The 13,536-nt window shown below is 43.3% G+C and overlaps 1 protein-coding gene across 1 annotated transcript; it reads left to right on the forward strand.

Annotated features, from left to right (window-relative positions):
* The first annotated feature begins 1,696 nt into the window (after nucleotides 1-1,696).
* On the forward strand, nucleotides 1,697-12,953 carry LOC124141672 (putative phospholipase B-like 2). Its single transcript, XM_046509721.2, has 11 exons — nucleotides 1,697-1,884; nucleotides 2,502-2,766; nucleotides 3,448-3,542; nucleotides 4,076-4,299; nucleotides 5,014-5,105; nucleotides 6,347-6,507; nucleotides 7,223-7,309; nucleotides 8,290-8,361; nucleotides 8,941-9,093; nucleotides 10,058-10,217; nucleotides 11,504-12,953. Exons 1-11 carry the CDS (start codon nucleotides 1,697-1,699, stop codon nucleotides 11,711-11,713), a joined length of 1,707 nt encoding a protein of 568 aa, XP_046365677.2. The 3' UTR covers nucleotides 11,714-12,953.
* The last annotated feature ends 583 nt before the right edge of the window (nucleotides 12,954-13,536 follow it).

The following is a 13,536-nucleotide window of genomic DNA, read 5'->3' on the forward strand; positions in this document are numbered from 1 at the left end:
ATAGGACTTATATCTCACAATAAACCTATTTTCTCCGTATCTGAATTTTGTTCAAAGTCCTCCATTAAACTCTGGTCATAGACGCTGTGTTGGAAAAAAAATGATGCTCCGTGAAGAGTTGTCGTTCTTTGATTATGACGTCAAACTGGAACAAGGAGTGAGTGTTTGTCACTGACAGATTGAGCAGCCTGTTCCGTCTCTTGAGTCAGTGATCTGGCTTTGAATTGTCTTGGGTCGGGATCTTGTCCTCTTCCCGAGGCAAGGGAGTTTACTGACTATACAAGTCCAGTTTCCACCCTTGCCGAACCTGACTGCAATTATGGAGTCATATTGTGGCTGGACAAACGAGTCTATGCATAGTCCAATCAAAATCGCGTTACGAAATCGACATCCGGTTCGCCAAGTGCCGTGCAGATTTCGGTCGATTGCTGAATTTGTAAAGCATGTGTACCACCAACTCGGCGTCAACAGATATTTTCCAAATCTTTAAATGTTTCTAATCAAGGTGCTCACGTGATTTGATGGACTTCGCGAAGTAAGACTCGTTTTATTACAAAATAGATTATTGATTATCGATATGATCGTCTTGACTAGGCAAGAAAATGTTTGGAGAAAATGCAAGTGATATCAGAGGTGGAATCTGATTGGTCAATAGGAGGGACATAGAAGAGCCATAACTTATAATAGCCACTGGTGGCCCTACGATCAAGCCTGGCCACTTCAGCCTAGTCCGGCAAGGTTGGAAACTGGACTTTTACAGTCAATTAACTCCCTCGCCTCGGGAAGATGGGATTTTGTATGAAGTGCTGATTGGATGCTATCATTCTCCCCACAGCAAGGTTGCACAAAAAGGTGTTGCAATTTGCTGTGTAGAGTTGTGCCCCTTATGTATTCCAGGATCCAATGATCGGGGGTTTTAATCCCAGATTGGACGACCCTAATTATGATCTTGGTTTGTTAGCACCCTTCCCGTGAGTTACACACCTTTTCAGACGCCTCAGTAACAACCACAGCCAAGCATGAGGTACTAGGGTCCTGCTCACGAATCCCTACAAGGAGGAGAATTGTATTCAGGGGATATTGTTTCAGAACCTTTGACTAAGTAGTTCCTATACCTTAAGCATACTGATACAAGATCCCAGAGTGGTTGCTCCTAGAACTCTAATGTCAATGCTGCGAAATCGGCACAACACTCATCTATTAAAACCTATTTTGCTCTCAACAACAACAGCAACAACAACAACAACAACATAACAATGACATGTAGGGTGTCACACATGAACAAATGCCAATAAGCGGCAGTAGGTCTGAGTATGTTGACAATGTGATTAACAGCTGAAGAGCAAGCTGTTTATGCCTATGAAACAATGATTGGATGATTTATGAAACTGAAAAATGTATAACGACTTTTACAAACAAAGAAGGTGATGAACACCAAAACACGCCTGAACGCAACCAGTGTTTAGCCCATGCACGCACCCATCATGGCAAGTAGATAAGGGTATAAATTGTTGAGTCCAGAAGCAACTGAACTGCACACTCAGAAGTTGACAATGCGACGTTTCTGTTCCTACTTTTATCTCTTATTATCTTCGTGATACGTTGCTGAGTAAATTTTTTCACCTGGCCATGAACTTGTCCTGTACATTTGATATGTACAAAGTCACATGATCAAGACGAGTCACATGACAGCAAGATGGCGACCGCCGTGCATGTTGTGGTGTTGGCGGTGTTGTTGTCGGTGGTTGCAGGGGAGGCAGCTCAACCAGTCACCGTTCACGCCGTGTATAACGCAACCAGTGGGCGGTTCCAGGTACTCGAGGGAAACGCCACAGTGGATTCCCTGGCGTGGGCACAGTTTATCAACTCCGTCAATGAGACCGGGTGTGTTAATCCCATTTGCATTGTATCGTTTCCTGAACGTGTTTGTTCAAAGCATTCACACATTGTTGGTGTTACTTACAGACGGTATTGTACATTCTGGCTATATCACCCTTTGTGTGATCTTTCTTTATCAACACAAAAACGTAAAAGAGCCACTTTAGAAGCATAATTATATATTGATAAAACAAACATAGAAAAAAAATGAAATTTTTTTTCTTATTTTATTTTCTCATAATTTCGATTATTTTCTCGAAATTGTAATTATATTTTAAAAAATAGTAATTTCAAGTAATTGAAATAGCGAGAAAATATTCAGAATTTCGATTTAATAAACTCAAATTGAAAGAACGAGAAAATAATCGTAATAACGGGAGAAAAGAATAGACAATTCGATGTTTTAAAATACATTTAATATAAAAAATAAAAAGAACATTAAAAATTTCGAAAAAATAATTGAAGTAGTGAGAAAAACACATCTATTCATGATATCCTACTATTCGTTATAATCGCCTATGACTATTCGTAATATCCCACTATTCGTCACACCAGGCTATTCGTAATATCCCACTGTTCGTAATAACTGATGTTATCGATACCGTCATGATCCCCGTTACCAGATGGGGTTATCTAGAAGTCAGCACCCAGTATAATGACACTGAAACAAAGAAGTACAACGACTCCATGTTGGCCTACGCCGCCGGCTTGGTGGAGGGCTACGTCACACGTGACCTCATCAAAATGCACTGGGAGAACACCATGGCCGGCTACTGCGACAAACCTTACTCCGCCTACTGTCAACGTCTGCGCGACTTCCTGGAGACCAACCTAAACTGGATTCGAACCTCAATCAAGAACAACACCGATGACACCTACTGGCATCAGGTACTTGAGTGGTGTAGTCAATCCCAGCTGTAGGGTGGCCGTTTGTGAGCCACGTCCCATGTCCCTGGGTAGTCTGTCGCCCAGGCTCTAGGGAATAAATTAAAAAAGGAGTCCAACTCAAGTCTAGAATGATTTGGCAAGTCTAGTTTGCCTCAGGATTAAGGATTGTTCTGGGCTCAATTTGGATTTTGATGGGTTTTTTGTAATTTATTGATATATTATAAAATAAAATAACTTTATTTCTATGGATAAATGTCAGTCCTCGGGGTAACGTGACATACAATGGGCCAAGTCACAGGGCGTAACCACCCGATTCCCACGAGGCCCCTAACAACAGGCAAAAATAGGGGTGGGGCCTACTGTAACCCGGGTTCCCTCAAGGGTAACTGACTATATCACAGCGGCCGGCAAACAGTGATTGTCAGCATGAGCACCGAGCGAGTGAATGAGTATGGTTTTACGCCGTGTTTAGCAATAGTCCAGCAAGAACATGGCGGGGAAACCAATGATGAGATTACGTCTGACTCTCTCTCCCTGGTGGAGATGTATTAAGTAGCGGATATAGCCGAGTGTACCCGAGTGTACCCGAGTGTATTTTCAGTGTCCCAGGTGGAGATGTATTAAATAGCGGATATAGCCGAGTGAACCCGAGTGTTCCCGAGTGTATTTTCTGTGTCCCAGGTTGAGATGTTCTACACCCAGCTGCGGGGGATGTCCGACGGCTACTCCAATGACCCTCAGAGGCCCTCGCTGGACATAGATCCATTCGGGTTGTAGTAAGTACAGCGGCTGACTTCAGATCAGGTCGGATTGGTATCCGACATTAACATGAATTGCAGGCAAGGATGACCCAGCGACCTACAAAGCGCAGCAACCCGACGTGCCTCCCTTAGGTGTGCCAGGATCTGCGGGTTGTGGTGGGATTACTGATCCCCCCCCCCCCCCCCCTCCACCTCCACCACGCCCCATAGCTGCGTTTTAAGTCATACTGTTAAGAAATTTGTTCACATAGGGCAAAGTTGCTATTTTTTATCAACGTAGTAGTTCCACAAACTCCAAAAACGTAAATATGGTAACATTTTGAAAAAGGAATATTCGTAAAATACGTGATATTTTATGGTTTATTTGCAAGATGTTCATTTGCCAATGGTAGAAAGGAGATTCTGTAAATTTAAAAAAAATCAACATTTTTTGTGATACACCTTCTTGTCTCGTTGACAAAAGAAGAGGTGTAAAACGCGAAAATACGTTGATTCAACAATTTCAGTTAAGATTTCTTGTTGCTGTATTTTCCCTCCCCCGTGTCCAGCATGTTCCAGATCAGTAACGATCTGAGGGACCTGGAAGTAGCGCTTAACAAAACCGGCGTCAGGGGCGACCAACCACGACGTGGTCACTGCACCGCCTACATCAAAGTCGACCTTGAGTGGGAGTTGCTCTATGCCGCCCACAACACGTGGACCAGCTACACAGACATGCTGCGCGTGCTCAAGAAATACACACTACAGTACAGCATGACTGACGCCTGGAAGGGTGAGTTATCGACACGACATTTGTCTTCTTGTCACATGACTTAGGCGATTGTTAGTTCACAATGAAAAGGCAAGTCATATTTAGTATATATTTTTTCTTGCGTGATTTTCCCGATCTTAGTGACATTAAGATAGACCGAAAGTTGTTCCATCATAACGTGATATTTCACTCCAGTGAAATATCGATTTTATATTTGAAGAGAAATATAGTATTTCATTACAAAATGCAAAATGAAGACACCACTAGTTTCAGTATCGTCAAATATCATATATCATAAATACACAGCCACGGGTGGCCCAATCTCATTAAAATCATTTCTCGCTGCAAAGATCTAAACAAAGATCTGAGGTCATCCCAATTACGGGTCACGTCAGAACGACCTTTCGCAAACTTTGACCGACCACTGAAACAACTAACAAGAAGTCGACATCAGCCAATTAGAAAGCAGCTTTCTCATTTTTACGGCACTCGTTTCAACCTGGCGACTTCCATTTCAGACTACGCTTGAAAAATATGTTGACACAGTTCTCGATTAAAATTTTGAAAACTGAACAAACGAACATTCCGGAATGTCTGATATATGGTTGAGATTGTAGGGCAGTGCTTCCCAAGTACTGTGCAACGCCTACCCCATTCAAATGTTTAGCGTGACCTGTTCTTCAGAGGGGACTCACTCACTCACTCACTCACTCCAATACCTCCTTGTGTCCCCAGGTCTGTTGCCAAAGGGCAGTGTGTGGACGTTCTCCTCCTACCCCGGCTACCTCGTCTCCTCCGACGACTTCTACGTCCTCTCCTCCTGGCTGGTAGGCGAACGTTTCTCCAAGCATCGAGGTTTTGGACTTATTCAGGGAAGTTGGTGTAGTCCAGTGGTTAAAGTGTTTGATCAGCCGATACCTAGTCGGGTTCGATTCCTTTAAGGTTTACAACATTTGAACTATTACTTTTGTCCCCAGTCGTGATGTTGTTAAAGTGAGTGAGTGAGCATGGTGTTACGCCGCTTTTAGCAATAGTCCAGCAATACCACGGCGGGGGACACCAGAAATGGGCTTCACACATTGTACCCATGTCGGGAATCGAACCCGGGTCTTCGGCGTGACGAGCGAACGCTTTAACATCTTGTCTACCAAACCGCCCCTGATATTATTAAAAGCGTTTTTAAACCATACTGATTTATTCATGTATAGTTTTATTATTGTTGGATATTCTTGGCATGTTATGACGAGGGACACATAAATGGGCTTCACACATTGTGTCTAAGGAAGACAATTCAGCTCCTTAACTATTAGGCAATCCAAGCATCCCTGTTAGGTGCAGTAATTCGGTTTTTTAGAGTTGCGTCCCTTGGGCACGCCAGAAACCTAGGATTGTGAGTTCGAATCTCGGTTCGCCCCCAATTCTGTTTCTAGGGCTGTCACCACCATACATGTGCTCGTTGGTTTCACCAAAGTGGTAAACGCCTGAGACCCGCGTCACTTCGGGCTTTCCTCCCACATTAAGCTGACACGCCGTGATATAACTGGAATACTGTTAAAAGCAGCGTTAAACTCAACTCACTCACTCACTCTTTTTGCATATACACTGGATCACTCACTCACTCATTCAGGTACTGTTAGAGAAGGGGGTGGTATTAATACCATAGCTGCAGTTATATTGCATCTCTTCTGGAATAATGTCAAGGAACCCTTAACGATACTCATCAGGGCTTACTCCAAGCGCTGTAGAATCCTAAAACCAGGTTAACATTGCCGTCACTGGGGTTTTCTTCACATTGGTCCTAACTGATAATTATAACACTGGTAGCGTGTGCGGAAAGGGAACTTTTGATCTTCAGGTATCACGCGTTGGCTTCAAATTAAACCTAGTTGGTGGAGTAGCCTAAAGGGTTAAGAGTGTGCTCGCCCGCTAGAGATCCGGTTTCGAGTCTCCATATTGGTATACGTCCTTGAACCTTTCTCGTGTACACATTTTGTAAGTGCTGGAATATTGCTACAAAGTAGATACATGTAATTATAAAATAGAAAGATTGTGCGTTTGTTGACTCCAGGTAACCATGGCAACAACCATCCCTAACAACAACCCCGCCCTGTACCAGCACACGAAGCCCGAGGGGTGCGTGTTAACGCCTGTGAGGGTGTGGGCGGCCAACAGACTTGCCGAGACGGGACAGGAGTGGGTGCTCACCTTCATCCGGTACAACAGTGGCACGTGAGTCCATCACTCAGTTGGGACACCTGTGGCCCAGTCGTCCAACAGTGCTTGACCATTCCAGTGTCACTAGAACATCACAGAATATTCCACATGTGTCTATAACGCTTGACATCCATCCATGCTATTCCGGAAGTTTACAGATAATTCGAGCGTCTAAATAAAATAACTACTTCACCACTGCTTACATTAAACAGACCATCAACCATCAACTGATCATTGTCCAAATACAATGCAATGAACTTCTACCTAAACAACAGAAACAATGTAATACAGTAATAATCATTGTTTTACAATAAATTACATTGCAATATAACACTAAGTTTGTCAGCACCAAACCCCTGCTCTTGGTTTTCACAAAAGAGGTCAACCTCTTATACCTGCATCTTTTCTGCTTTGCCTCCTTATTAAGCTGACTCACTTAAACCAATCTCACTTACTCCGTCACTCACTGCCCAGAATCCTTTGTTTGTTGCTGTGTTTGTTGTTTAACGCCGTCTGGGCCAGACAATCAAGTGATTGACATCATGAGCACCTGACCACCCGATCCCGTTAGTCGTGTCTTACGACAAGTATAGTCACCTCTTTCAACGAGCACGGGTTGCTGAAGACCAGTTCTAACCGAAATCTTCGCGGGTTTATTTAATTTCGTTTTAGATATGTCAGCTCTTTTTTGTTTCCAATTTGGTTTTTTTTTTGTTTTTTTTTGTTACAGCTACAACAACCAGTGGATGATTGTGGACCAAAAACTAGTTCAAGGAAATCTCCCTCCGGCGGTACTGACGATTGTAGAGCAGATGCCGTAAGTACCCATCCTGTCTCGGGGGTCATGGCCTGTACAGGGTATTATAGGCAGGGGTAATGGCGTATTGTACACAGGGTCCATAACGTATTGTACGCCGATGTACAGGCGATACACGCCTCCTTTCTCACCTTTGTCATGTTCCCTTCTTATGATTATGTAACCAATATCGTAAAATTCAAGAAGTGAATTAAAGTCAAAGTAACCAAAACTTTCAGCCATTTTTTTGCGTTACTTTTATTATAAATGTTGTTTGCCCGGAGTGGGGGAGTAATTAGTTCTCGGAGAATACATCCACAGTTTCGCGGGAAATTGCTCCTTTTGGTCCAGAATAGATAGTTTACAGACCGCCGTCATATAACCGGAATTTAATCGGGGAGTTCGGCATGCAAAAAAAACAAACCCGCGCAATTATGTTGTTAAGCTAGTTTCTACATCCGGTCTTGTCGCACGGGTGGCCCAGTCGTCTAGGGCGCCGCGATTCGCTGTGCAGAGTTGCGTCCCTTGGGCACGCCAGAAACCTATGATTGAATCCCAGTTCGCCCCGATTATGTTTCTTGGTTTGTCAGCACCACGCCCGTGCTCGTGGGTTTCACCGAAGTGGTAAACGTCTGAGACCTGCATCACTTCGGGCTATCCTCCCACATTAAGCTTACACGCCGCGATATAACTGGAATACTGTTAAAAGCGGCGTTAAACCCAACTCACTCACTCACCATCCACGGTTATCTAACGGGGCATGTTATGAGAGGCACACAGATTATAGACAACATGAGGGTGGCTAATTCCCCCTGGTTGTCGGGTGCAGGGTGGATGGATGGGGACAGACGTGATTGTCTACCGATGGGATAATTGTGACGCATTCTTGGTGCGTCTGTCGTGTTTTTGCGAGACTGGTTTTAATGCGGCGTAGATGGATACTGAATTGTACAACCTGCCTCCCTTTAATTAATTAATTTCATATAATTCTATAATTTCAGGGGCTACATTGAATTTGCAGATGTGACTGACCTCTTAATTGTAAACACCTACTGGGCCAGCTATAACGTTCCGTAAGTTCCCTAAAATATGCGTCGTTTCCGTTTTTCAGACCGACCATAATCTGGTGCCACTGACCCGAAATCACCTATTGTGTTTCTCGAATCGCACAACGGCTTTTATCGCCCTTCTGGTATTCTCTGTGTTTGATTCCACTTGCGATGTTTTTGCGCTTCGCAGTGGCCATTTATAGAGTATTAGTGAGTGAGTGAGTATGGTTTTACGCCGCTTTTAGCAATATTCCAGCAATATCACGGCGGGGGACACCAGAAATGGGCTTCACACATTGTACCCATGTCGGGAATCGAACCCGGGTCTTCGGCGTGACGAGGTAACGCTTTAACCACTAGGCTACCTGACCGCCCCTATGGAGTATCAAAAAACAATACTGTGAAATGAATTTTGTTTGGACTGATGAACTGCTTTTCAACAGATATTTCCCAAAGATATTCCATGAATGTATAATTGTTTTGCGCTTCACTGCGGCCATTTTAAAAAAACATATCCGTCTTGTTGTAACCATATGTTTGTTGTAACTATTACGAAAAAAGTGAAATGAATTTTGTTTGGGCTAATAAAATACTTTTTGACAGATTTTTTCCGACGATATTCAACATTAGCGGCCAACAAAAGTTAGTGGACAAGTATGGGGACTACTTCTCCTACAACATGAGCCGCCGCGCTCAGATAATGTTCCAACAGGATTCCACGGTCCAGGACAGAAATACGCTGTTTAATTTCATGAGGTACGGCCTGTAATGCCCACTTTCAATACGACATACGAATATCCCGAATCACCCCGAATAGGATTTTTTTTCATGTTCGTTGATAAATCTCAATCCTTTCTTGAAGTTCTTAAATGAATCTTATTTGATTCCCAAACATTCGTACACTTCGCGGGAGTTCGTCGAATCGGCGAGAGAGGTTTTGTTTGTCAAACACTTTCGTGGTAGGGTCCCCGAATTGCGGTTTCGTGGCTGTATCGTAATCCATTCGTAATTAATACTTATGTTCCGTAACAGCTTCGTTATCGATTCTCTTGCATTATTGGTTATTCTTAGCGATTCGTGGCTCGCAAAATGTCTTGTCCTCAACCCGAAAACATCCCGAAACAGCCACGAATGTCCGGAGTCAACTACGAATCATGTAAGAATTAAGTAAGAACAACATTCGGCATATTCGTAACTTAGTCGCAGATGATTCTTACAATTCGTGCATGGTCCGTACATGAATCTTGTAATTCGTACATGTTTCTTAACCCATTCCTGGCATTCTTCATACTTTTCAACCCGATTAGCCACGAATGTTTGCATTATTGGCCGAATCATCACGAATTTCGAAAGTTTCCGATTCGGGATATTCATGGTCGTAGTGAAAGGGGGTGGGTGGGATGTTTCTGTTTCTGTCTCTCCCTGATGACCTCCTGTCGGACATTCCTTTCCTGCTTCTGAACCTTAGTATGGTTGTTTTGGAAACACACACACACACACACACACACACACACACACACACACACACACACACACACACACACACACACACACACACACACACACACACACACACCCCCCCCCCCAATCAGCTGTAAATGTGAGTGTATCTGGCGTATACCCACACCTATTCTCCCTGGGCTTTTGACTTCCCGTAACCTCTGTGTCATTCTAGGTGAAGACGGGTTAAAATTAAAAATAAAATGTTCCACATTTGCAGGTACAACGACTTCCAACACGACCCCCTATCTAAGTGCAACTGCACCCCTGGGTACAGCGCCGACCTCGCCATCGCAGCTCGCGACGACCTCAACGAGGAAAACGGAACCTACCTCTACGACGACCTCGCATACGCCATGGGCGGGGCTATAGACGTGAAGGTCAGATTCAGAATCACAGTATCAGGGTTCAACACAACCTCGATTATCCAGTGTATGACATTTCTATAATGACAGATACCTGAACTCCTGAACCTCATTACAGCTACGTTCTGAGCCTCATTCGGATGGCATGATGCTAAAAATAGCCATCCAATCAAATACTGAGCAAGAAAACTTTTAAGCTGAGATATTGCTGTGACGTCACTTCCGACACGAAACCATAGTGGCGAATGGGTTCAGGGAATGTGTCAAAATAGAATTGGGATATCATGCACTGGATAATCGAGGGTTGTTTCAAATGGGAATTGGTAGCTTTCACTTGCAGGGGGGTTTACGGCTGTGACCTCGTATCTACATGCTGCACTGCTGTTACGATGGAACAACACATGAGACTTCATTCTTCCGCACGGGGTAGGGTGGGGTAGCCTAGTGGTTAAAGCGTTGGCTCGTCACGCTGAAGACCCTCGTTCGATTCCCCACATGGGTACAATGTGTGAAGCCCATTTTTGGTGTCACCCCGCCTTGATATTGCAGGAATAATGCTAAAAGTGGCTTAAAACAATACTCCCTCACTCACCTCACTTTTCGGCACTATTTGTGCAGAGCAAGATTCTGATTTTGCGCCGGCATTCGCAATCTCTGTCCAAGTGCACATTGAAAACCATCAAAGATATTCTTTACCCCCGTAGTCTAGAAATACCGACTTTGGCCGAGTGTAAACTCGACTCGTTTTTTTCGGTTTCAAAACTTTTTAGCAAAATAGCATTTTGAATTTTAGAGTATAAAAAGAGGATAAAAAACTATTACTCTTAAGCCATGGACTAACTTACGTCGTGTTGGCTCGGATGTTGGTTTCGTCAGTCACGTAGGAGAGATGATGTGATGTGATGTTCAATTCAAGTGTACTATTCCAATATGACAAGATCACTCACTATCTATGTGACCCGTGAAGATCCGGGGTAGAATAGGTCTTCAGCAACCCATGCTTGCCGTAAAAGGCGACTATGCTTGTCGTAACAGGCGACTAACGGGATCGGGTCGTCAGGCTCGCTGACTTGGTTTATGCATGTCATCCATCCCAATTGCATGGATCGATGCTCATGATATCAATCAGTGGATTGTCTGGTCCAGACTCGATTATCTACAGACCGCCGTCATATAGCTGGAATATTGCTGAGTGCGGCGTTGAACAACAAACCAACAACAACAACAACAAACTATCTATGTAGCCACGTGTGTTCGACTTTAAGGGCTGGGTGTACATTCTATTTCCCATCCTGTCACAGATTGTAGCGACGGGGGAGATGCAGTGGCTGTTGTTTTATGCCGTCTCGGGGCCAACGTCTTTCCAGCAACCGCCGTTCCAGTGGTCAAAGGTCAAGGACGCCAAAAAGTACCCTCACTTCGGACAACCAGACTTATTCAACTTTAAACCCGTGTCATTTAATGGAACAGCTGTACCACCTTCCACGCCGTCTTGGTACAAAGAAACATGACGTACAGTGAAACCTCGTTAATCTGGACGGTACATGACAAACAGTGAAACCTCGTTAATCCGGACGGTACCATTCAATGAAATAGCCCGGATTGTCAAAAGTCCAGATTAACAAATCAGGACAATATTCCTTTAAATGTTTACAGATGTCCCTGATACGACAGGTGTGTGGATTATCGAGGTATCACTTTATACATGTGTCGAAACAAGTTTCATGTTTCGGATACTTTCAAGCTCAAGTTTTTAAATCTTATGTTATGCATCGTATCAGCAATCAATATTCTACCACGACACTGGAGATTTCTTGACTATGATTGGTCAAAAGAAGATTAAAATCAGGTCAAAATCCATTAGATTAACATGATTTTTCACACAAAAAACTATTGTACGAAACCATCGATAAATAGCCTACACATCGATGCATATAAAATGGATGTTACTACCTGTGGTCCCTTTTCGGCACGTCCAAAGATAGTTGGTCTATTTGATCGTGTGTACGTACGCTTACAAGAGAATACATTCTTTGCGCTCGTGTCGTCACGCTTGAATGGATATACTTATCTTTTATACATTAAATACCTCGCGCTAAAGTTTTCGGTTCCAAATTAAAATAAGAGATATGGAGTCGACCTCACTGTCCCGAACAGTAGGTTAAGCTCCTAATTTGAGAAATCATTCTTTTTAAGGATTGGTTTTTCCTTTTGTTTTGGCTACAGGTACCTAGACTGGAGCAGTCTCCATTATATTATAATAATATGTTTTGTTTGTTTGTCTACAAGACGGCGGTCTGTAAATAATCGAGGACCAGACAACCCAGTGATTTACATCATGAGCATCGATCCATACAATATGGATACGATGACATCAATCAAGTCAGCGAGGCTGACCACCCGATCCCGTTAGTTGCCTCTGTAATACATATAAGAGATCATATATGGATATAAAGAAGCAATTTTGAAATATTGGTTACGGAAAGTTGTGAATGTGCATATACACGTAGGAAACTGTCGAGTGGTCGAATAGGCTTCACGGTACCAGTGTAGACGCTGTAAATTGTCTCTCGTTGAACTGGGATACTGTCTATTGGATGCAGAGAATGCATTACGTGGAATATATGGCAATTTATCATCCAAAACTGGCTCCCACAGGAGGTATCGCTTGGGTGAGATCAAGCGATATCTACACTGTAGATATCGCTGCAATGAAATTGCATCACAATGCTTTGCAGACCATTGTGACGTCATTGGTTACCATGATGTCACAAACAAATGACATCACTAATGGCTTTGCTACTGGAGCTGTTAGCAGTACTTTTTACACTTAAAGGGGAAGTGTACACGCAAAAGTTACTTTCTTTCTTTTTCTAAACAAAACGCAATTTTAGAATTAGTTAGTATCTGTGTTTGAAAATATACACTCATTTTTTCACAGTGAAAGTAGGAAGCTCACAATAGTGTGAAAATGATATGCCGTTATGAGGCCTTCGTTTTTCGAGCTAAACAGGCCTGAGTTATCCCCCTTAGATTATGACGTAATTGGTGCCAATTCAACTGGGTCCCTGTCTATTCTCAACGCAAAAGATATCAAGTACCAGTTTGCGGTAAAACAACATGGCCTACGACACACTCCGGCGCAGTGGTGACTCAGCATAACACTATGCTAGCTGGCATCTGAGACGCAAGAATCACACAACTGTACCTACACCACGTGAAGCGGCTCTAACAAAGCATGATGACGTCATAATGTTTATCAATTGGCACCAATGACGTCATATTGCAAGGGGCATAAGCCATGGTGTTTTTGTTATGGAAATAGAACACTTGG

Source organism: Haliotis rufescens, unplaced genomic scaffold (assembly GCF_023055435.1).
Source record: "Haliotis rufescens isolate VD_foot unplaced genomic scaffold, xgHalRufe1.0.p SCAF_21, whole genome shotgun sequence".
Taxonomy (NCBI): Eukaryota; Metazoa; Mollusca; class Gastropoda; order Lepetellida; family Haliotidae; genus Haliotis; species Haliotis rufescens.